The 22,388-nt window shown below is 42.0% G+C and overlaps 2 protein-coding genes across 5 annotated transcripts in view; one reads left to right on the top strand and one right to left on the bottom strand.

Annotated features, from left to right (window-relative positions):
• Positions 1-4,220, bottom strand: part of LOC116043956 (la-related protein 4B) — a 57,882-nt gene extending 53,662 nt beyond the window's left edge. For all 3 annotated transcript variants that reach the window (XM_031290992.2, XM_031290993.2, XM_031290991.2), the window contains exon 1: positions 3,647-4,220. The gene's annotated coding sequence lies outside the window, so the exon portion shown is untranslated. The remainder of the gene's footprint in view (positions 1-3,646) is intronic.
• A 2,118-nt stretch (positions 4,221-6,338) lies between these two features.
• Positions 6,339-21,926, top strand: gtpbp4 (GTP binding protein 4). Of its 2 annotated transcripts, XR_004103578.1 has the most exons (18): positions 6,339-6,482; positions 7,668-7,838; positions 8,268-8,371; positions 9,927-10,063; positions 10,839-10,939; positions 11,515-11,607; positions 12,095-12,286; positions 13,686-13,751; positions 13,977-14,066; positions 15,802-15,912; positions 16,016-16,093; positions 16,585-16,636; positions 16,730-16,830; positions 17,742-17,939; positions 19,208-19,273; positions 20,037-20,180; positions 21,101-21,320; positions 21,359-21,926. XR_004103578.1 is itself a non-coding variant. In XM_031290982.1 (17 exons), exons 1-17 carry the CDS (start codon positions 6,435-6,437, stop codon positions 21,251-21,253), a joined length of 1,905 nt encoding a protein of 634 aa, XP_031146842.1. In that variant the 5' UTR covers positions 6,339-6,434; the 3' UTR covers positions 21,254-21,926. The 2 variants fall into 2 exon arrangements, 1 of the variants encoding a protein (XP_031146842.1); XM_031290982.1 differs by having other exon boundaries at positions 21,101-21,926.
• Positions 21,927-22,388: the final 462 nt, after the last annotated feature.

A 22,388-nucleotide genomic window follows, 5' to 3' on the forward strand; every position in this document is an offset into this window, starting at 1 on the left:
TTTTGAGTCCTTTATCCATGGGTAGGACATCATCCCCAGGCTTCATGAACTAGCGCTCCATGCTTTCACCGACGACGCTAACGTCACCTATGGATCTCAATCACACTGCGTTGCCGGGACCCGCCCTGCTCTGCTTCCGATAGGCGTGTAACGTTAGTTAGACCTGCGTTCCTCTCATGTGATTGGTAGGTGAAATCAATTGACTCGGAAATTTTTAAACCGCACGCAAGTTTACCAAATTTTATTTTATTTTTTTTCCTCACGGCTGCACGCCGGAGATCCGACACGGTGCCGGAATACTTTAGGCCCCTTACATTGTCAAATTCAAAAACATGTATTAACAACATAACAACTTATATCTATAACCTGCCATCTAGTTTCTCTCTTGTAACTGCAGTCTTCTTCACAGAAGACGACATTCAAGTTCACAACAAAACTAACAATAAAACAGCCGTGTCCATAGCCATCTCTGAACAATTAAGCGCCTTAAACTATTTCCAAACAGCTGAACATACAGTATACCACACAGATTAACTTCCATGTTAGTCGTGCTGCCAGTGGAAGAACATGGTACACGCACATAGCAGAGCTTGCAAACTGTGGCTTTTTTCGTCGACAACGCGAACATTGTCACCATAGCTCACTGGAAATCCAAAATACTTCCACACCCGCGACTTCAGTGAAAGAGGAGGGGGTTCTGCCGATGGGTCTCCTACATCTGCAGTTGCCGTGCTATCTTTTGACCGGCTGTAGCTACATTAGAGGAGGTTGACTGACTCGCAGCACTTCAACAATGTGTGTTGACGAACTGACCGAAGAGCCGGTTAATTAACCCGAGTAGTGTCACTGAACCGGGAGAATGAACCGACTCACTCCTGTTTGTGGTTTTACCTCGTTCGTGCCGGCTGGCAGCGCTTCGCTCAAGCTGAGCGCGATCGGTGTATGCTCAGTTGTGTGTTGAAATTTATTGTTAAGAGGATAACCCCTTGAGATGAAGCATCTCATTTTCGAGGGGGTCCTAGCTGGTGTGTAGCTGGTCTTCTTCTGCTACTGTGTGTGTAGTAATCTAGCTCATTAGCGCCTCCACTGGACTGGTGGTAGAATCAATCAGGAAATACGCTACCTCGAGCAGGCTACACGTGTGTTTTTCTCCCCTTGGCAAGCCGACCGGTCGACAATTCCATTTTTTTAATTCGAAATCCGAGATTGTGACTTCATTTCGGTCGATTTCGATTCAAAACGAGTTTTCAACATTACTCTTGCATCTCTAAGGCTGAAATTTCAGCACCAGCAGCCCGATTGGCTAATCCCTAAGGCTACATCTGACCTCAATGTTACACATCACAGAGAAAAAGAGTGAGGAGGAGGACCCCAGAGTCCAAACATCACTGGAAACTGCTTTTTTTCTGTCCCGTTGGAGCCATTTGTTAGAGCAGCAATAATCCGCCACAACAATCGCGTGCCTGTCTCTGACACGGGCCCTCGCGGTGTTTGCACACAAAGCAGAAAAAGAATGGCATTGCTTTAAAGCTGGTGACCTTTGATCCACATACTGATACCCATACACGGCATGTGTGTGTGTATGTGTGTTTGTGTCATGCCACCGCGATGAATGGGGCTAAACACATCTCCACATCCATACAAGGCGGCTATCAAAACAGCCGTTGTGTGATAGGACTTTTCTGAACAGTAGCCTTTAAACCTGTCAACTGAAATGTGTGGGTTTTTTTCCAACCACAGTGTGGAACAAGCAAATAAAATGAATACCAGGCTGAAGTGATATGTTAAATAAATATTATTTCTGCGATTTTGCAGCATTCACATGTAGGTTTAGACCAAGATTGGTGAGCCACTCAAAAGCCTACTTGCAAAGAGGCCTCTCGTCAAAAAAACAAAAATAAACAAATTGAGCAACTGATCTAAACATGGCCATACACATCCTACACTGCTACAAATCCTGAGAGTTTGTTATGTTTTGGAAACAACTGCTAATGTCATGTATAAACTGCGTCAATACATTTCTAACTTCATGGGGTTTATCCTCCTACATCAGTCACAGAAACTATTTTTACATAATTCTGTGAAAATCTCACAATGTTCACCTTTAAAAAAAAAAGGTGCACTATGAGTTCCTGCATGGTTTCAGCCGATTTCATTTGTGTCTCAAATCGTAGGCATCTCTCCTTGACCCGCTAGCTGCCTGCCCCCTGAACACACCGTGGAACAGCCCGGTCTCAGGAGACCACACAGGGGTTGTAAGAGTCAACAAACACTAGAGGCACAGGATAGGCACCAAAACACAACAAACCACATTCCAGCCAATCACTGACAAGATGGTTGGGGGAGTGGGGTGGGGGTTAGTGACAGTTAGTTAGTCACGACAGTTACGGAAACACGGGGGGAGGGGCGGTGTTTGTATTTACTTGGAACTTCAACAGAAGTGACCAAGCAGGAACTCATAGTGCACCTTTAAACAAGTTTTTATTTATTTTAATCTTCAACCATAAAACACCAAACAGTTTAGAGATAGAGAGAGTTAAACCACAATGCAGCACTATATTAACAAGCCTACAAACCTATATTTTACAAACACACAATCTTGCAGCATGATGCAGAAAAAAACAAAAAACAAAAGCTGTACTGGAAGTGACCATGTCTTGGTATTGATGAAATATGGTGTAGAGGGTAATCACATGATAACCTTTACTAACGCAGTTTGACCTGATTATGATACATCCCCTAAAAAAGACTGACCCCCGGTCACAGTGCATGGCATTTCCTCTACAGATGAAGTGAGTCCGTCTAAACAAGGTCTAGACAAGGCCTGAACCAAAACACAAGCTCGGCTCGGTCCTCCTCCTCTTCCTCCTCCTCCCTTCACTGCATTGTTTCCACCCTACATAAATCACAAGAGGTGATTTATAACCCAAATTGCTTCTCTGTTGTTGCAAAATATGTCTGTTGGTGGGGGCCAAGAGGGGTTTATTTTTAGTCGGTGGGTAACCGGTGGTGGAGGGTGTTCACCGGGCATCTTACATGTCCCTGTGGGGGGGGGGGGTGTTGAACCAGTGTTTATCTCCCATCTCTCCATCCAAAACAAGGCTACCGTGCGCTTCAGATGCGTTGGTTTGCCACAACTTTACTAGGCGAGCATTGCAAATTCTACTGAAGACGCAATGCAGGCGTATTTAGTAGCTGACACAGCCGAGAAAGACTGCAGCTCACATGCCATGCCCATGCCAAGGGCCAGGCACAGCGGCGACGCTCCTTCCTTCGTCACCGGGCTATAAGCAGCTTCACGGGAGCTAAGAACAGGCTGAATTTCTGTAGTAAGTGGACAAAATGGCGAGGCTTTTCAACCGTTAACACGCCATAACATGTTGTTTGAAAGTTGACTCGGGCTAGAAAGTAGCAGCCATGTCTAGTAAGCTGGCTTACAGCAGCATCCAATGAAAGATGGCGACCTCCGGCGTGATTTCGCGGATTCCCCCCCATCGTTTTGAATCAAGCTAATTTTTAGTTAGCAAGCAAGCTAACTTAGCCACTTCCCAGAGCAGAAATATAACAAGTGTGTAACCCGTGTGTTTGTTATTCGTGTGTCCAATTTGACATGACAATTAAGTTTGAAAAACAGTTTCTTACTCACCTGTCAACTGTCTTACAGCACGATGCAAATACTATGGTGTGGTAGTGGCAGCTGATGGTGGTGTTGGACTGAGGCCTTAAAATACGCAGGGTATTAGCTAGCAGGCTATATCGAGCACGCTAGGTAGAAGCGACCGGCTTATCGCTCTAAACCTCACAGCAAATAGTCGGCAAATTTCAGGGGGGGAAAGCCACGACCTGTAGCAGTGCAGGGACAAAACGACGCCCCCAAAAAACTGTCTCCGAAAACGAGCTCCTCCGACCAGCACTGCAAGCTAGTTAGCTAAGAGTTAGCTCTAGCTAGCTTGCCTATCAACTTTGTGCAGTCGGGACTCGATAAATCTGGCGCCTGGAATTTCACGCGAAGCAATTTCCTCACGGTCAACAGCAGGCTGTACGGGAGGGGGAGTCAAAAACCAGCATACAAAGCCTGAAACCGAGAAATTAAACGTTACTCGAAGTCTCAACGCTTCCGATCGATCAAACACTCGGTGCAGCTAAAGATGAGAGAGGCGGGGAGGAGGGGGGGCGGAATGGAGAAGTCGCCGTTTCCTTTCCCTTTCGTGTGCAGCGCAAAGATCGTCTATGGTGTTGTTGATGGAGCACTCAAAACTAAAAAGGCCAGTCATCCGGTATTATCGGATAGACACTACAGCCAAAAACATCATTTTTCAATTTTGAGATATTGCTTCCATAACATGTCTTTTTTTCCAGACTAGTGGGGAAAAAAACATCCAAAAATACACAATTAGGTGTTATTTTATACTACATTTTATCTATTTATCTAATTGTGTACCTAATTGTGTATTTTTGGATGTTTTTTTCCCACTAGTCTGGAAAAAAAAATCCAAAAATACACAATTAGGTGTTATTTTATACTACACTTTATCTATTTGCGCATGTAGATTTCTCCTAATTTTTTCAATTTTGAGATATTGGGCTATTTTGCTTCCATAACATGTAACAAAATAGCACCTAATTGTGTATTGTGTACAATTAGGTGATATTTTATACTACACTTTATCTATTTATCTAATTGTGTACCTAATTGTGTATTTTTGGATGTTTTTTTCCCCACTAGTCTGGAAAAAAAAATCCAAAAATACACAATTAGGTGTTATTTTATACTACACTTTATCTATTTGCGCATGTAGATTTCTCCTAAATTTTTCAATTTTGAGATATTGGGCTATTTTGCTTCCATAACATGTGTTTTTTTCCAGACTATTGGGAAAAAAACATCCAAAAATACACAATTAGGTGTTATTTTATACTACATGTATCTATTTGCGCATGTAGATTTCTCCTAAATTCACCAAAAGTTAGCATTCATTCGTCATTTGCATATTTAAACATACACATTTCAGAAAACTTGTAATATAAAGAAAAATGAATGTCTTAAGTAATCAACTGGGGAAGTTTTTACGGTGCTATCTATGAGTTAAAAATAAAAAATAAAATTTTTTTTAAAAAAAATATATATATATATATATATTTTTTTTTTTTGTATGTGTGTGTATGTATATATATATTTTTTTCCCCCATTCTCCTGTAGTGTCTGCCCTTTAAAAAAAAAACAATACTTGTTTCATAAAATTCAGGATGTTTTAATTGTTCTGATATAACAATGTGTATTTTGCTTTATAATATTTGTTTATGTTTGTCTTGTGTTGGACCCCAGGAAGAATAGTCTTTACTACGGTGATGACTAATGGGGATCCTTAATAAACAATAAACTCACAATAGTCTAATTTAAAACATTTTAAAAATAAAATGTACTATATCAGTTTTTTGTGTGTGCTTTTTCATATTTTGACATTTCCTTTTCGTGTGCAGCACAAAGATCGTCTATAGTGTTATTGATGGAGCACTCAAAAAGAGATATTAAGTCATTTTTTGGGATACTATCTCATTATTTTGAGATATACTTCGTCATTAATGTGAGATACTAAGTTATCATTTTAAGATACTATGTCGGTATTTTGAGACACTAAGTCATTATATAGAGATATATAGAGATACTAAATGGGCCCCTGAATGGGGCCCCTGAGCCTAAACTACACCAGCTAGCCAGAACGAGGAAGAGACCATCGCAGTATTGAATAATTGGAGCCCAGACGCAATTTTGTAATTTTCTCAATTTCTGATCCTCTGAGTAAAAACAGAAAATTGGAAAAACAGGTTAAAGATCCAATTTTTTTAATTTGTCAAGGCGGGAAAAAAATGAAAAATTGGACATTTGAACCCATTTTTCTGTTTTTCCAAATGTCCGTTTGTGCTTAGAAAATTGAACTGATAAGCGTTACACTGACCTGTTGGGAACCGGAGGGTTGCTGGTTCAAGTCCCCATACGGACCAAAGTATGGTGGTGGACTGGTAGCTGGAGAAGTGCCAGTTCACCTCCTGGGCACTGCCTATATGCTCTTGAGCAAGGCACCAAACCCCCAACTGCTCGGGGACCCGTCTCTCCATTAGTGCATGTAGAGGTACTGAGCATGTGTGTGTAATTCAGGCCTGTGTGTAATGTGTATAATAATAACAACAGTGGAAACATTGTAATTTCCCTTGCGGAATTAATACAAGTATAAATTATTATTATTATTATTATTTTTATTAATAATAATAAATAAATATTTAGATAATGTTGTTTTTCTATGCCTGTATTCGGCCATTAGGGGGCGATGTGAAGGAAAACTCGACAGTGTTTTTCAGCGTCTTTTCCGGTTCCAACGGAAGGAGGCGCTTTCCTTTCCCCGTGCCGTCAGCGGACTACAACGTGTCGCGACAAAATGGCACTTTATAATTTCAAGAAGATTATGGTGGTTCCCACCGCAAAGGTACGTTTTGTTCGTCGTCTTTAGGCTTTTAAACGGGTGGCGTTTTGTCAGTCTTGTTATTGAGCGTTAAGAGACAGTGGAAGGTGTAAAAAACATGGTGGGCTCCTGGTGGGAAGGAAAACACGTGCTGAGCTGCTGTAACGTTAACGTAAAGAGACAGCAGCAGCAGGTTTCTAACGAAATAACGTTATGTCCCCGTATTCTATGTAGTTACGACTTATGAGTTAGTATAAAAGGAGGTCAAAGTGCCAACTATTGGACCTGGCATTAGGCTATAAATAGGCTTTCTTGTCCAGTTGACGTGAGCCAAGATATGTCACGCACCAAACTCCGTTCGAAAGCCTGGACGTTTAAGACGCATAATTCTCCTGTCAGCAAGGATCTACTATCCATCAAGTAGGCCTAGCACATATTAAATCAAGCTAAACTCGTGCTTATCACTGTTGCTCCAACAGTGTCTGTCCATTTAAAAACTATGTCGCTAACAGGGAGCTTTGGTCACAAAAGTTAGTTCCTCTCTCCAGAAGAAGAACATGTGCTATTTGTATTGCGTGTATGCCGAATTAACAAGAGGACACGGATTGTTTTGGACATAACACAAAAAGTTCTTATAAGGTGACAGCGTTTGCCGACAAGCGATTATATATTAAACTGACCGATTTCTTAATGAAGTTTGGCAGGACTGGGTGGAAATATAGTCAAGTCAGCTTTATTGTCAGATGTGCTATACATGCATGACATACAAATTAAATTTCAGTCCTCTCAGACCCACGGTTCAAAATGCAATAAAAAAATGAGTGTTCTATAATTAGAAAAGACAGAATAATCAATCAACAATTTAACATGACATGAAAACCAAACTCTATAACTATAGGAAGACATCATGTATTTTGTGGATGAATGTTAAATAGAGGTTCCAGTATTGATACATATGAAATACAAATAACATGACAGTAAATGTAACTAGTAATATGCAAAGTAAGTACAAGTTAAGACAATAAAGGCCAAAGACATATCAGATGAGGCAAATAATGAAGTTACACAAACTTCTTTTTAAGGAAAAAAATCTTAAGCTTTCAAAAAATAAAATGGTAATGAATGTTTTGTTTGTCTAGTTTCCGATTAATGAAAAAAAAAAGTGTCTTTTCTTCACTAATAACTTGCGTACGTTTTCCCTCTTTGCAGGAATTCATCGACATCACTTTATCCAAAACACAAAGGAAGACGCCCACGGTGGTACACAAGCATTACCAGATCCACCGCATCCGACATTTTTACATGCGAAAGGTGAAGTTCACTCAGCAGAACTACCATGACCGCCTCTCGCAGATCCTCACCGACTTCCCCAAGCTCGACGTAAGTCAAGATGCTTCGAAAAGTCTCTTGTGTGCTTTAAATAACCAGTGTTTACTTTTGCCTGACACCAACAATGGATTGTTCTCTCCCTGATTGTGCATTGTGTCATGTGTGCAATATGTAGGCTATTGGGGTTGGGCAATATGTTAGTTGTGCAATATCTCATTGTGCAAGGGCTGTGCAACACTTATTGCGGAGAATGCAGCCGACGGGGTTGTTCAATTAAAAACTGCCACTGAAAGGAGGAGTTAATGTGCTTACTATACAGTATAGGTACCTGTCTAATGTGTATGAGAGCATGTGTTGACAGATGCTTATTTTCTGTATTTGGTGTTGTCTTTGTAAAGCTGCGGAACGTACAAATGAGTCCAAAACAAATCTCAAAGTTGATCTTATCTTAATCGGTTTGTGAAATTTGTCTCTCTTCAGGACATCCATCCATTCTACGCTGACCTGATGAATGTGTTGTATGACAAAGACCATTATAAGTTGGCCTTGGGACAGATAAACATCGCCAAGAATCTAATTGACAAGTAAGTTAGTCTAAAATGTTATATTTGTTGTCTTGCATATTGTTGCCCATTGCTGCGGTTGACTAACTTTTTAATCTTTAAGGAAATGGAAATGTTAAAATCTGACAGGAAAGAGCTGTGAGTTAGTGAATGTTGAAGTTGCAGGGTTAACCAGAAGACCATGAAATTTAAATTCAAATGTCAGTCAGTCAGGGTTTCCCCTGCTATATAAGGGTTAGGTTCAGCACCGGAGCCGTTTTGAACAGCACCTAAAGCCGAATGAATGTAACTAAAAGACTTTTCTTAGATCTAATGATTGTAGTTTGGCTTCTTTAGCTTTTAAGTTTTTTATCTTTAAGCTTTTTGAGTGCTTATTTTCTGCTCTAGGTTTTCCAACGTTTTAGACACAGATATGGTGATAATAACGGTGCAAAATGATGTAAAAAAAAAAAAAAAAATGTGACGCAAAACTACCACAGAGGGGCACAAACTGACTACATTGACTCAAAATAACCCCAAAGAAACCAAAAATGACCAAAAAAATCAAACAGGACTACAAAGAGACAAAAAAATGTATAGGGCAATTGCTTTTGATTGTTATTGAAAAACGTGACATCCTCTTGAGGAATGGCGCCTAAACCCCCCCACCCAAACGTGCGCCCCAAAGTCTTCCACAAAGCCAGGGAAAACGCTGAATCAGTTTAAGTTGAAGTCCAGATAACGTGACTGAGATTTAGTTGAGCCGGGCAGCTGGAAGACTGATGATGATGATGATGATGACGACGACGACAACAATCCCTGCTATCTGTCAATTTTAAAATGAGGTTTACAGTTTGTTGTTTTTTCTCGCTCTGACTGGATAAAGTAAAGCCAGCAAGTGCTTATTGTCTTTGTCCGTTAATATACACAAATGTACCTGGAACAAGGTCTAACACATAATCAAAATAGTTATAAAAGGGAAGGAAACACCTAGCCTGACAAGCCAGACCCACATCAAGGTGTTGGGTCTGGGAACTCCCCATTGGCAGGGCTCAATCTGAGGGGCGGGATAAACGATTGTCTTTCAAATTCCCTCTGCACGCAGTAGGATAGCGCTACAACCAGGCAGAGCAACGCTAGTTGATAGATTCAACTTTTGCCGTATCCGGTCGGCAAAACTCCGAACACATCTTCCTTTTTTAAGAATGACTTCAGTGCCGTTCTTTGTTCTTTTCTCAGAGAAAAGCTGAACTCCAAGTCTTCCAGAGTCGCGGCCAAAGCCGATTCCAAAGACCATCTTCTTTGTTTTCTAGTAGCAGGGAATTCACACGGAACCGTCGCAACTCTGCTGTCCTTACGTTAAGCCCGCCCACCGACTCTGTACACAATGTGATTGGCCTGACCAGAGTTTGGTTTTTCCAGCTCGCAAGCCAACGGAGAGTTGCTAGACTGACCCTGGCTGCAAATTACATTTGCTGCCGCTAGGGTGGCCTAGATTTCTAGGCTAGGGCACACCATCATCACCTGCAATTAAACATAACTTAGAAAGGGATAAAAGACAAGCTTGTAACATTTTTTTTTTTTTTCCAACTTCCAGTGTTGCCAAAGACTACGTGCGCCTGATGAAGTATGGAGATTCTCTGTACCGGTGTAAACAGCTGAAGAGAGCCGCTCTGGGTCGTATGTGCACCATCCTGAAACGACAGAAGTCGAGTCTGGAGTATCTGGAACAAGGTAATAAAGAGGCTCCGTGTCCTGTGGCTGGAAGGCTGTAACGGAGGCCTTTTCAGAAAATAAAAATCAGATTTTTCCATAGATTAATTGATCATTTGTTGGCTTCACACGGGTCAAAGGTATCCCATCAAATTCTGCTTTTGTTTTATTCAATCACCTGAGAGGTTTTTAAAGCCTGTTTTTAAAATACTTTTCTGACCATAAAATGTTCCTTCACACTTACACACATGAATTATACACAGCTGCTTTGTCAGGAAATCGAAAATAACGTTTCCCAACTCGGCAAGCAAACGCAAGAATGTACAACCTGGTATCATGAGCATCCACGAAGGGAGGAATCTCAAGAAAATTACGTAAATAAATGATATCAAAAATTAAATCATACTTTCAGAGAAACAATGTTAGTTTTGGCCAAATTCACTGTTAAATCCATACCGCACCTTATCACATTTGTAATTTAAAATAAGTAATTACACGAGCCAATCGATTTAAAAACATGCCCATCTTGTTTAAAAACTTTTCTGTTTTTTAACGTGAAAATAACTAATCTCGTGGCGCCCTGCTAGCTCACCTGGAATAGAGCGTGCGCCCCATGTACCAAGGCTCAGTCCTTACTGCAGTGGCCCAGGGTTGGAATCTGACCTGTGGCCCTGTGCTGCATGTCTTCCCCCTCTCTCTCCCTGCTTTCCTGTCTGCCTGTATCACTTAAAGGACAAAATGCCCAAAAATAATCTTAAAACTAACAACTAATCTCCCTGTCGTCCCCCATCCACAGTGCGCCAGCATCTGTCCCGTTTGCCGAGCATCGACCCCAACACGAGGACTCTGCTTCTGTGTGGTTACCCCAACGTCGGCAAGTCCAGTTTCATCAACAAGGTAAACGGCTCCCTGGGAAATACTTTGGTAACGGCTGCGCGTGAGTCTGTGCGGTCCAGACTCGTACACACTCATTGGCTGCGGGATGTTTCAGGTGGACTTCCCCTCGTTTAACCCTTGTGTTGTCTTCCAGTCGACCGTGCAACTTTTTATGTTTCTGGGTCAAAATTTACTTATTTTTTTTACGTTTTTTTTGTCACTTCTTACCAATGTTTTTGACACATTTTGGCGCTTTTTGGACGTTTTTTTTTTATTTCTTTTTTTCACATTATTGAAGCTATTTCTGACATTTTTTGTCACTCTTCAACATTCTTTTATCATTTTTTTTTCTCCAAATGCTGTAAAATTGAATAAAACGCCCAAATTCAATGAAAGTACTGAGCTGATCTTTTATTTTACTTGTGAAGAGCAATGATCGTATGGAACCATCCACGTTATTTCTTTGAAATGGGGTTGAAAGAAACCCAAATTTCTGATTTATAGAAACGTTTTTAAATATGGGTCAAATTTGACCCGAAGACAACGGGAGGGTTAAGTAAAGTTTAACATTGTGTAAATGGTCTTCCTTTTGTCAGGTGACCAGAGCAGATGTCGATGTCCAGCCGTACGCTTTCACCACCAAGTCTCTGTTCGTGGGTCACATGGACTACCGATACCTCCGCTGGCAGGTGAGACGCTGCAGCTCATGAGGTGCATTCACACCAAAAAAAAGTGATCCGGCCCGGATGTCCATCACCTTCCGCTTTCTTAGTGTCTGCATTTTAAACTCCGGTGGATTTCTGAGGACTATGGTTAACTGCTCCTCAGATCTCTGCAGGGTAAATCCAGACAGCTAGCTAGACTATCTGTCCAATCTGAGTTTTCTGTCGCACGACTAAAACTACTTTTGAACGTACACACGTTCCACCAAAACAAGTTCCTTCCCGAGGCTATTTTGCAGAGGCACCGTTATTGTGTCTAGCGCCGCCCAAGACGATTGTGATTGATTTAAAGAAATGCCAATAAACCAGAGCACGTTTTCCTCCCATCCCGGAATGCTGTGTGGACTCGCCAGACCCTCCTTTGCTGCGCTGTGGAGATAGGTCTAGAAATGCGAGATTATTCTTATGCCGACTCTTAGTGTGTGTGTGTGTGTGTGTGTGTGTGTGTGTGTAGGTGGTGGACACCCCTGGTATCCTGGACCACCCTCTGGAGGACAGGAACACCATCGAGATGCAGGCCATCACGGCTCTGGCTCACCTGCGAGCGGCGGTCCTTTACGTCATGGACGTATCGGAGCAGTGCGGCCACAACCTGCAGCAGCAGCTGGAGCTCTTCAACAGCATCAAACCCCTGTTCGCCAACAAGGTCAGACTCCCGTAACGTTACAGCGGCTGTGTTCAGCAGCAGGTGGCAGAGACAACGCAGGGGGTTGTTTAGCCCGAGGGCAGGGCCCGGCTGGGGCCAGTCACAGACCGATGGCAGTATTCGTGGAGAGCCTGGTGGTTTCTGTGATCACAGAATCATGGACGGAATTGCGAAATTGAGGTTTATTCCCGGATCTAACACGCGTTGGGTGTTGTATTGTTTAAAGATTTCTGACATGGTCCCACCTTTTTTCAGTTTGAAAGCTTCTGACTGAATAATATATATATTTTTTTTTAAATAGAACCGTTGTAATCAATGGAGCAGGTTGCAGGGACAAAGTACATTTGCGTTGCGCTTTTGTGTTTATATTTCGTAGAACGTTGATGTGCATATTTCCTCCAGTGATCAGCTGCGACCGTGTTGACGCTGCTGACCTTTTCAGAGTCTGAAATGAGGGCGCCACCTGTTTCCTAAAGATGCACAAATGAATTTAGCTGTGCCACTGCTGTAAACGGACACTTAACGTAATTACAGAGATATTGGGATTATTTCTGGTTAAAAAGAAAAATATGAATGTTCTCAGTTTTTCCATGAACAAGTTTAAAGTTGGCAATTTTTGACTTAAAGAGAATACTTTGACTTATGAGCAGCAGTTAGTTCTGGGATGTTATGACTGTGGGATGGCATCAGAACATGAAAAACGCCGTAGGTGCAAACTTTGCTTTCAGAAATCGACAGGAAAGTGCATTTTCCCTAGCCTGGTTGACACCAGACCCTTCTCAGTTGTAACTGAGAGTGGGTCTGGGGAACGTTCATTCACAGCTCATTTCCAAAGGGGCGTCACCAACGGACGCCGCTCAAATGCCTCTGGGCACAATTCAACCTATCAGACCAACGATCCGGGTGACGTAGCAGCGACACCGGCGTCAACGGGTTGCTGCGCTTCGGCGGCCGTCACGTTGAATGTAAACAAAAAGCTGCTCGTCATCGTGTAAAGGCCGCCTCAACGGTTGTGATTGGTGCCTCGATTTGGAAAAATTTGGAAATGGGCTTGAATGGGCTCTTGGCCAGACGGACTTGCAGAGCAAATCTCAAATTTGCCAGAAGTTCGTCAGGGTTTTCCCAGGCTACATTTTTCCTGGTTCTTGTACTTTTGAAACCTTTCACAAATCAGAACTGGCTCTCAAAACCCAACCATCCATCTAACCACAGAATTTAATTTAAGCAAAGGCAAAATCCGCAGTTAGTGTCTCTGTTAGTGGAAAGTATCCTGCATGTTTAGCATCTCTCTCTCTCTCTCTCTCTCTGAGGATTAATAAAAGATGAAAAAGCATTGGTTTTGACAGCGTAATATGTGAGAGTGCAAGTAATTGAAGTAATGTTGTCTCGCTCCCCGCAGCCTCTCATCATTGTGGCCAACAAATGTGATGTGAGGAAGATCAACGAGCTGCCTGAGGAGAACCAGGTGGGTGATTTACAGTTAAGACCCAGTTTGATCTGCCTGAAATGTCTCCAAGGCTCTGATTTAGTCCCAAAATCAGGTGGTTGAGGTGACTTAGAAATACACTTGTAGGGAGTTATGTGTTTGTTTTAGTGAAACCTAAATATTAAACTGCAGAAATGGGATTTATACTGATTGGGTTTATCAGCACAAGGGTTTATCTTTGACTGTTGTCTTTTTGGCTGGCAGAAAATCTTTGCCGATCTCTCTACCGAGGGAATCTCTGTGATTGAGACCAGCACCCTGACCGAGGAGGGAGTCATGCAAGTTAAAAACGAGGTGAGCTGCAGCGAACTTCAGGCTCCCCCTGACACGTGGATTACGCTTCTGCGGGGGCTCCACGCAGAGCTTTTCTCAGTGTGTGGGTGTGTGTTGTGGGTGTGCCGCATCAGAGCGAGTGCCGACTCTTCAGTCACAGTGAGAGAAACAAAGCGTCTCCCCTGTTCTTTCTGGCCACGGTGGGAAATCTGTAGCAGGAAAATTAGCCCTCTCTTTTGATTTCATGGGGTTTATGAAGAAGGAGAACCAGGAAATGAGTGTGTGTGGTGGGGGGGGGGGATGCAACGCTGCCAAGCGGACCAATCACAGTTGTTGCGGCGTGTAGTTAGACTTTTTGAGAGGTGCACGTCAGGCTACGGCGTAGGGTCGCTATCTCCACGTACCTACGTACGTACCCACAGCGTCGATTTAACCCAGAACCATAAATTGGCCTTTAGCCCTGGAGGTCAGTGTTGTAGTCGAGTCACCAACTGTCGATTCTCGAGCCCCCAGTGTTCGAGTCCAAGTCACCAAAGAAGAGTCCGAGTCGAGTCACCATTACCTGAGTTCGAGTCTCGAGCCCCCAGTGTTCGAGTCATCAAGGTTGAGTCTGTGTTGAATTCCAAGACTGCCCACATTTCTCCACTCTGGCATCTTTTTAAAGAGCTGATATACTAATAAAATAGGGTCCACATCAAACCAAAATCACACCGCTGTCACGATTGCAAAGGGAGTTTATTTACTGACTTTTTAGCGGTGCTCTTTCCAGCATTGGATGTAAGATCCGTGTAGGCGAGTCACGATCCGGGGCGCATCTCTCTGCATTTTCCAAATGTGAACATGCAGTAGGGAGGCCGCGAATCACGCACTACAGTTGCATCAATATCCATTCCTTTGTTACGAGAGTAGTGAAAGTGAGAGCGAGAATGCAGCGATAAGTGAGTGACGTCAGTGAGTGTGTTGTCAAGCGAGGAGAGCGAGCGGTAGCGGTGTCCGACTTGAGAAGCGTATGTGTGGCTGTGAGGAAAAAGCGAGAGAAAAAAAAGAGATCCCAAAGACGATGTAAAGTGACTTAACAATAAACAAGAAGCTTCTCAAGACATGGTGGCTTCATCTTTTGTTAATGCTGTCGGTGAAGTAAAGGGTGTTACCCCCAAAAGAGCATCAGCCCTGGATGGAACGTGTCCCCAGCTGCTTCCCGGCTGGTCTTGAAGCCCGAAACAGGAAAAGTGTAACATCTTCTATAAATTTTTTTATAACCTATTAAGTCAGAAACTTCATCCAACGTCCGATTTTATATATAGTCGAGTCTCGAGTCCTCAGTCCGAGAGTCCAGGACGATATCACTTGCGATAAACGGATATTAAAGTGTACTCAGTTCTGCATTTCTGCTGCTTTCAGTATTCTGCTATAATACAAAAGAAAGTGTTACAACAAATTTGTAAAACCAATAAAATGAAATAATTTCCAACATTCTTTTATTTACCAAATTGAACATTGAATTGAATATAAAAGGTAGCACTGAACAAAGTTAAATTTTAAAGTACAGTTTTCTGATTTTCTTTTAGCTAACACAAGAAATGTGATTGCCTTTTGCGATGTGTACGTTATATTGCGCCAGTTATTGCAATGATGATAAAAAAAAAAACATATCGTGCAGCCCTATTAAGGAACATAGTATTGTTGTTGTTGCTGTGAGTGAGCGTTGTTGTTGTTGTGGTGGTGGTTCATGGTCGTTGTCGTGCATGTTTGCCAGGCCTGCGACAGGCTCCTCTCCCATCGGGTCGAAAACAAGATGAAGGGCAAGAAGGTCCACGACGTTCTCAACCGACTCCACCTGGCCATGCCCGCCAAGAGAGACGACAAGGTAAACGCACGGACTCGATCAGAAGCCTGACAAACGGCACCCTCTCGTTCGTTGCTGCTGTTGTGTTTTAGCCGTCTGCTGATATCAGGCCTGTCGTTTCTAGGAGAGGCCTCCGTTCATCCCAGAGGGAGCCTTGACGCGCAAGAAGGCGATGGAGGTGGACGCACCCAAACGCAAACTGGTACGTCCCGTGTTTCAGGGTGTCCGCGGGGTCTAAAATAAAAGTCTAAAATTTCAAAATCCAAATTTTAGGCCTGGAAAAAGTCCTAAATCTCAAAGTATTGTGTTCTAGATCTTAAATAATTTTACACGGGTCTTAATTTTCCTACGCCCAAGTAACGCCTCTAATGCTCAACTTTTTTTTACATTCCTTTGTGTTCTTTCTTTCACTCGTCCAAATATAATTCGCTGTATATGTACAGAGTATTATTTCTCCGTGTCGCTTTTAATCAATTTTAATACATTTATTTACTCTGCAAGTACTTTTGTGACTCTGCATGTCGTGATATATGTCTTAAATTTCATTCATAAAGGTCTTAAATTTGACTTGTTGAACGCTGCAGAAACCCTGGGTTAGCTTCAGGCATAAGGTCAAAGAGACAACGGCGCTTTCGTTGACATAAAACGTCTCTCTGTATGGCTGTATCCTAAAACATTTTATTCATTTCGCAGGAGAGGGATCTGGAGATTGAGCTCGGCGATGACTACATCCTGGACCTACAGAGTAAGACGAGTTTTCCGTTTTCCCCCACTATGAATTTGTAGAAAGTAAATGCTTCAATCTGCAATGCTGATCTTTTTTCTTTTTTTTTTAAAGAATACTGGGATCTGATGAACGAAGACGAGAAGCACGATAGGGTCCCTGAGGTGTGGGAGGGCCACAACATCGCCGATTACATTGACCCTGAAATCATGATGGTGAGTCGCCGCAGAGAGATTGGCATGGTTTTATGTCGGTTAGCCTAATGGCTGGTTTGATTTGCATTGAGAGATGATTTTATGGAAAGTACCCCATGCCAATCTCTAGGTATGGTGAAGGGTATGTGATGATGTGGGGCTATTTTAATTCCAAAGGCCAAGGGAACTTTATCAGGATGTATAGTATCCTGGATCCATGAAATAACTGGCCTTTAAACATAAAAGTCTGCCTGCCTCTATGGGAATTTAACATAGGGGTGTACTTACTTATGCCCCCTGTATTTTAAGGGAGAACATTTATTAATTTACGATACATTATTCATTCAAAAAGAAAATTGGTGTCCTTGAAGGTTGGATTTTTCCTCATTTTTTTTTAATTAAGGCATTAAGATCAGGATTTTTTATTCCTCTTTTTAGTCAACTTTAGCATGGGTGTATTCACTTATGCTGAGCACTAGAGGTAAGGTAGCCGAGCAGGATTGACTGTGCCTTCCACGTGTATGTTTAACATTAAAACCTAAGTATAAATAATATCCATTCATTGTCATCCATCCCGCCTAGTTTAATATGCAACTCAATTGTATATGTAGTAAGGGGTCCCTACTCTGTCTCTCTTCAGCTAAGGGGTCCTTGGCCTATAAAATGTTGAAGTCCCCTGTTTTTAAATGACCTGTTTTGTCAATTTGTATTTATGGTTTTACAGAATGGTCAGAACACTGAGGCTTACCTGGTTATACAATACGATTAAATGATTCCTGGATTATTCTAGAGGAGCAAAGTATAGAAATGGAAAGGACGCATTTGTATGTATTTTTCCGTCTTCTAAACATCTCTCTCTCTCTCTCTCTCTCTCTCTCTCTCTCTCTCTCTCTCTCTCTCTCTCTCTCTCTCTCTCTCTCTCTCTCTCTCAGAAACTGGAGCTCCTGGAGAAGGAGGAGGAGCTGAAGGAGAAGGCCGGCGAGTACGACTCCGATGACGAGAGCGAGGACGAAGAGATGCAGGAGATCCGCATCCTGGCCAAACAGATCCGCGATAAGAAGCAGCTCATGGTCAGGAAGTCCAAAGATAAGGACGTGCACGGGCCACGCATGCCCAGGACCGCCACCAAGGTGAGGATACCGTTAATATATATATATATCGGCCTGACTAGTAAATGCATTCTCTAGTTTATATACGTGTTGGTATCATTTCATAATTCTCACTGTAGGAAGGCAGAGAGATATTTGAACATATTTGTTAATGTCTCAGTTATTTCCCCCTCATACTCTTAAGATTCCAGGTGTTCAGAGGTGTCTCCTTCCTAAATATAAGACGCGTTGTGTGCGTAAGACCTTCAAACTTGAGCGATTATGTTTGTAATGCTTTTCATTTTATTTTTGTAACATTTAAAGCAAAACGGAGCATTAGTTGATGTATAGTTGATTTAAAAACCCTGACAAATGTCGGCGCGACACTAGAGAAATCAGGAGACCTGAAGAAAAGTATTCCAATCTGAAACGCCTTTCAAGTTTGTCTCGTTTTGACGGTGTCATTGAACGTAGACGTCCACCCAAAGTATCTATTTGATACGTTGTCAAGTAGGTGTCTCCATTTTCATTCAACCCCTCAGCTCCACAGTGATCGTGCTTTTGTTTCATAAAATGACTTGAGAGCCTTTCTAACATTTGTCTAAAATCCACCTCTAACCTTGTGTGTGTGTGTGTCTCTCTCTCTCGCTGTGTGTGTGTCTGTCTGTCTGTCTGTCTGTCTGTCTCTCTCTGTCTGTCTCTGTGTGTGTGTCTGTCTCTGTCTCTTCTCTGTCTGTCTGTCTGTCTGTGTGTGTCTGTGTGTATGTCTCTCTGTGTGTGTGTGTGTGTGTGTGTGTGTGTGTGTGTCTGTCTGTCTCTGTGTGTGCCTCTGTGTGTGTGTGTGTGTGTGTGTGTGTCTCTTCTGTGTCTGTCTGTGTGTGTGTGTGTGTTTCTGTCTGTCTGTGTGTGTGTGTGTGTGTGTGTGTCTCTCTTCTCTGTCTCTGTCTGTCTCTGTGTGTGTGTGTCTGTCTCTGTGTCTTCTCTGTCTGTCTGTGTATGTCTCTCTGTGTGTGTGTGTCTGTGTGTATGTCTGTGTGTGTGTGTGTCTCTGTCTGTCTCTGTGTGTGTGTCTCTGTCTGTCTGTGTGTGTGTGTGTGTGTCTCTCTCTGTCTGTCTGTCTGTCTGTCTGTGTGTGTGTGTGTGTGTGTGTGTGTGTGTGTGTGTGTCTCTTCTCTGTCTGTGTGTGTGTGTGTGTGTGTGTGTGTGTGTGTGTCTGTGTGTATGTCTCGCTGTGTGTGTGTGTCTCTCTCTGTCTGTCTGTCTGTCTGTGTGTCTCTCTCTCTCTCTCTGTGTGTGTGTGTGTTGTACAGGTTGAAAGAAAGAACCTAGAGAAGGAGATGGGTGACCTCGGTCTGGACATGGATGACAAGGACGATGTAAGTTCTTCCTTTAGATCAGAAACCACCACTCTATGATATGATTGCGTTAATGTTGTGGACTGTGTCCTGTTTCATCATTTTGTTTGAAAATGTTACAAATTACAGCTTTTGTGTGTGTAGAATTTTAAACTTAAGTACTCATCAATCCAGTTATGACTACAGTATTAGTGGGCGTCATGATTCTGCAGCGGCAGGGCCCAGGGCTCCCGTCCTGTTGCACTTCAAAATCCTGAAATAGTGAATTTGAGAGAAATATGAAGAATTTGAAGTTACAAGATGTCCCCTAAACCTCTGTTACCTCTCTTAGAACAGATTAGAATAGATCTTTGTCATTGTTTTCAACAGCCAAACACAGTTTAGCAGCTGTCAAATATGACTTCCAGACAAACAGAAAAAGAACATTGAAATAGTAAAATATAACAATCAAGATAAATAAACACGATGAGGCGGCACTATATACACACGATGTCCTTGAATTAAAATGTCAGATTCTGTCATTGTCAGTTTTTAAGTAGTTATTTCACCAGGATTTTCTATCTTCATCAGATTATATTTAAATCACATGGCCTTTGATTTCTAATTTTGCACAATGCCATTTTTTTTGCAGACTTCATATCTTAACCCGAAACGTGAAAGCATTGAGTCCTACGCCAAATAAGCCCTTGAAGTAGTCCCTGTGAATGCCTGAATCCTGCTACAGAAGTAGTTCTCCCAAACACAGAAACGGTGATTTCATGACTCATTCCTCCTGTGTTTTCAGAGCCACTACGCACAGCAGGCCCGGCGGTCCCGAAGCGTCGCCAAGAAACGCAAGCGCGAAGTTTCCGTCACGCCGCTCTCCAAAACCCGCAGCCAGAGCGCCTCCCGTCCACCGCGGGACCAGTCTGGTTTACGTGATCCAAAGGTACGTAACGGTGTCTTCACGGATGAGGCCTACGAGTTTGTGGAGATTGGAGATTTCTTGGGAAGACAACTTATTTCTTTTTCTTTTTTTTTTTAATAATTATTTTATTTATTATTTATATTAAGAAGTAATGCATATACCAGCATACTGTAATTTCATACTCCAGAGTACAGCTCCTACTAGTAACAGTATTCCTCTACTCCACATGATCTTAAACCACACTCATGCATGCTCATACTCATACTTTTACACACTACACACACACACACACACACACACACACCCCTACCCAACCATACACTCTCCATGCTTCCACTCATCCACATATACCATTCATTCCCACTCATCCACATATATCTTTCACATTTTTGACACACAAACGCATCGCAAAAGGCTGCGCCAAAGACACTCCGAATTTTGTTAGTTGAAAAGACTATCAGTAGAAAACTGCACTTTAAAATTAACTAACTAAAGTAACTCATTCTGTTAATGGTTCAATTTGTTCAATGAAATGTTGGAAATGATTTCCTTTCATGTGATTTAAATTCAGCAAGTAATTTGCTGTATTTTAGCAGACTACTGAAAGCAGCAGAAATGCAGAACTGAGTTTATTTATCGCGAGTAATATTATCGCGATATTCAACGGTATTGCATATTTTCCTCATTTCGTGCAGCCCTATTCATAAATGTTATTGGCTACTGATAAATATAGGCTTAGGTTGCGAAACATGCCTCCGCCTCAAACACCATTGGGTGAAACATGTTATATTTGTTTTCACATTAAGCAATTAAAAAACTGTACAATATTTATATTTGTGTACAATGTATGCACAGACATTCACAAGGTGCATTAGATAAATCCCCTGTTCTAAAAGTGAACGTGAAGAGAACTCACGTCAGCGTTTTTGTTTGTTCCTCAGATGGCGAGGAAGGCAAAGAACATGATGAAGAACTCCCAGAGAGACATGAACCGCCAAGGCAAGAAGGGAGAGGCAGACCGACACGTGTTTGACCTCAAACCCAAACACCTCCTGGCCGGGAAGAGGAAGTCCGGCACCCACGATCGCAGATAAAACGGCTATTTCTGGACTGTTGAGACCCGGCCACTCTTTTTGGGAAAGAGAGGCTTCTGTGTGGAGACAGTATTTGTGTCTTCATTCTATACATTTCCCCCCAGCAGTAAAAAGAACATGAAATATTTTTCCTTTTTTAAGCAAGGAAACTCATGTAGTATTTTTGTGACATGGGAGCGTCATCTTTGACGATGTTGGCGCCATAGAAAACTGTAAAGCTGCTGGGGAAATGCACCAACCCATGTAACTCATTAGTAATTATAACAACAGTGTGTCTTTTAATTGTCAGCCTTCACACTTTTGCTCACAAAAGATCTCGTAAAACGGAACTATATGGAAAAGCAGCGACTCAGAAACCAGTTGTGTAATAATAATAATGTCTTATTTTGTTAATGCGGTTGTCATGATCAAAAATTTACACCCTGATTAACAGAAAAAATACATGTCAAATATTGTTGAGTTGTTAAACTCATATGCATATGATTTCACAAGTTTCTTTTCCTCTTGGCAACAGCAGTTAAGTGACCCTGGCTGTGTGCCTTACAGCTTGTATGTGGCTCAGGAAATGCTGGGTTTATTTTGGATGAAGTGATGATGATGATCCTTTACAATTCTCCCTGTGATACATATTCACTAACAAGGGAGAGATTAATAAATATATACATGAACTAAACTGCTGTCTGTCAGGTTGTTTTACACACATTCCTCTATTCCACGTGCTTTTATTTTGAAAAATCGAAATTGTGCCCCGAACTTATTTTTCTGTGTGGTTTTAACTTCACTGTATCTACCTGTATTGTGTTGGAAATTTTGTTTATAATAATTTTACTATTGTCGTTGGCGTTCCATTCTTTGGCACGGAAATAGCGACCAGATCAAACTGTATTTGGATTTTAGCAATTTAAGCCATTACTTGCTTCTATCACACACGTTGGAAAATACGAGGTAACATCTACAGCCTTCAACAGCAACTATTGTATTCGGCATATATTTTATTTTATAAGAACCGTCTACAATAACGATATAATTACACACTGTAAATGGTTGTAGGATTGTGTCCGATAAAGACTGCCTACGACGTGCTTAAAAGTGCGTCTGTTAATTATCTTACTATTTTGATTTTATTTTCTAATGG

Source organism: Sander lucioperca, chromosome 9, assembly GCF_008315115.2.
Source record: "Sander lucioperca isolate FBNREF2018 chromosome 9, SLUC_FBN_1.2, whole genome shotgun sequence".
In the NCBI taxonomy this organism is placed as follows: domain Eukaryota; kingdom Metazoa; phylum Chordata; class Actinopteri; order Perciformes; family Percidae; genus Sander; species Sander lucioperca.

What these genes read in the sequence shown, in the direction of transcription:
- gtpbp4 (XM_031290982.1), top strand. Translation starts at nt 6,435, where the DNA reads ATGGCACTTTATAATTTCAAGAAGATTATGGTGGTTCCCACCGCAAAG. An exon ending in TCATGCAAGTTAAAAACGAG is followed by an intron (nt 14,067 to 15,801) that starts GTGAGCTGCAGC and finishes CATGTTTGCCAG; the next exon opens with GCCTGCGACAGGCTCCTCTC. An exon ending in TTGACCCTGAAATCATGATG is followed by an intron (nt 16,831 to 17,741) that starts GTGAGTCGCCGC and finishes TCTCTCTCTCAG; the next exon opens with AAACTGGAGCTCCTGGAGAA.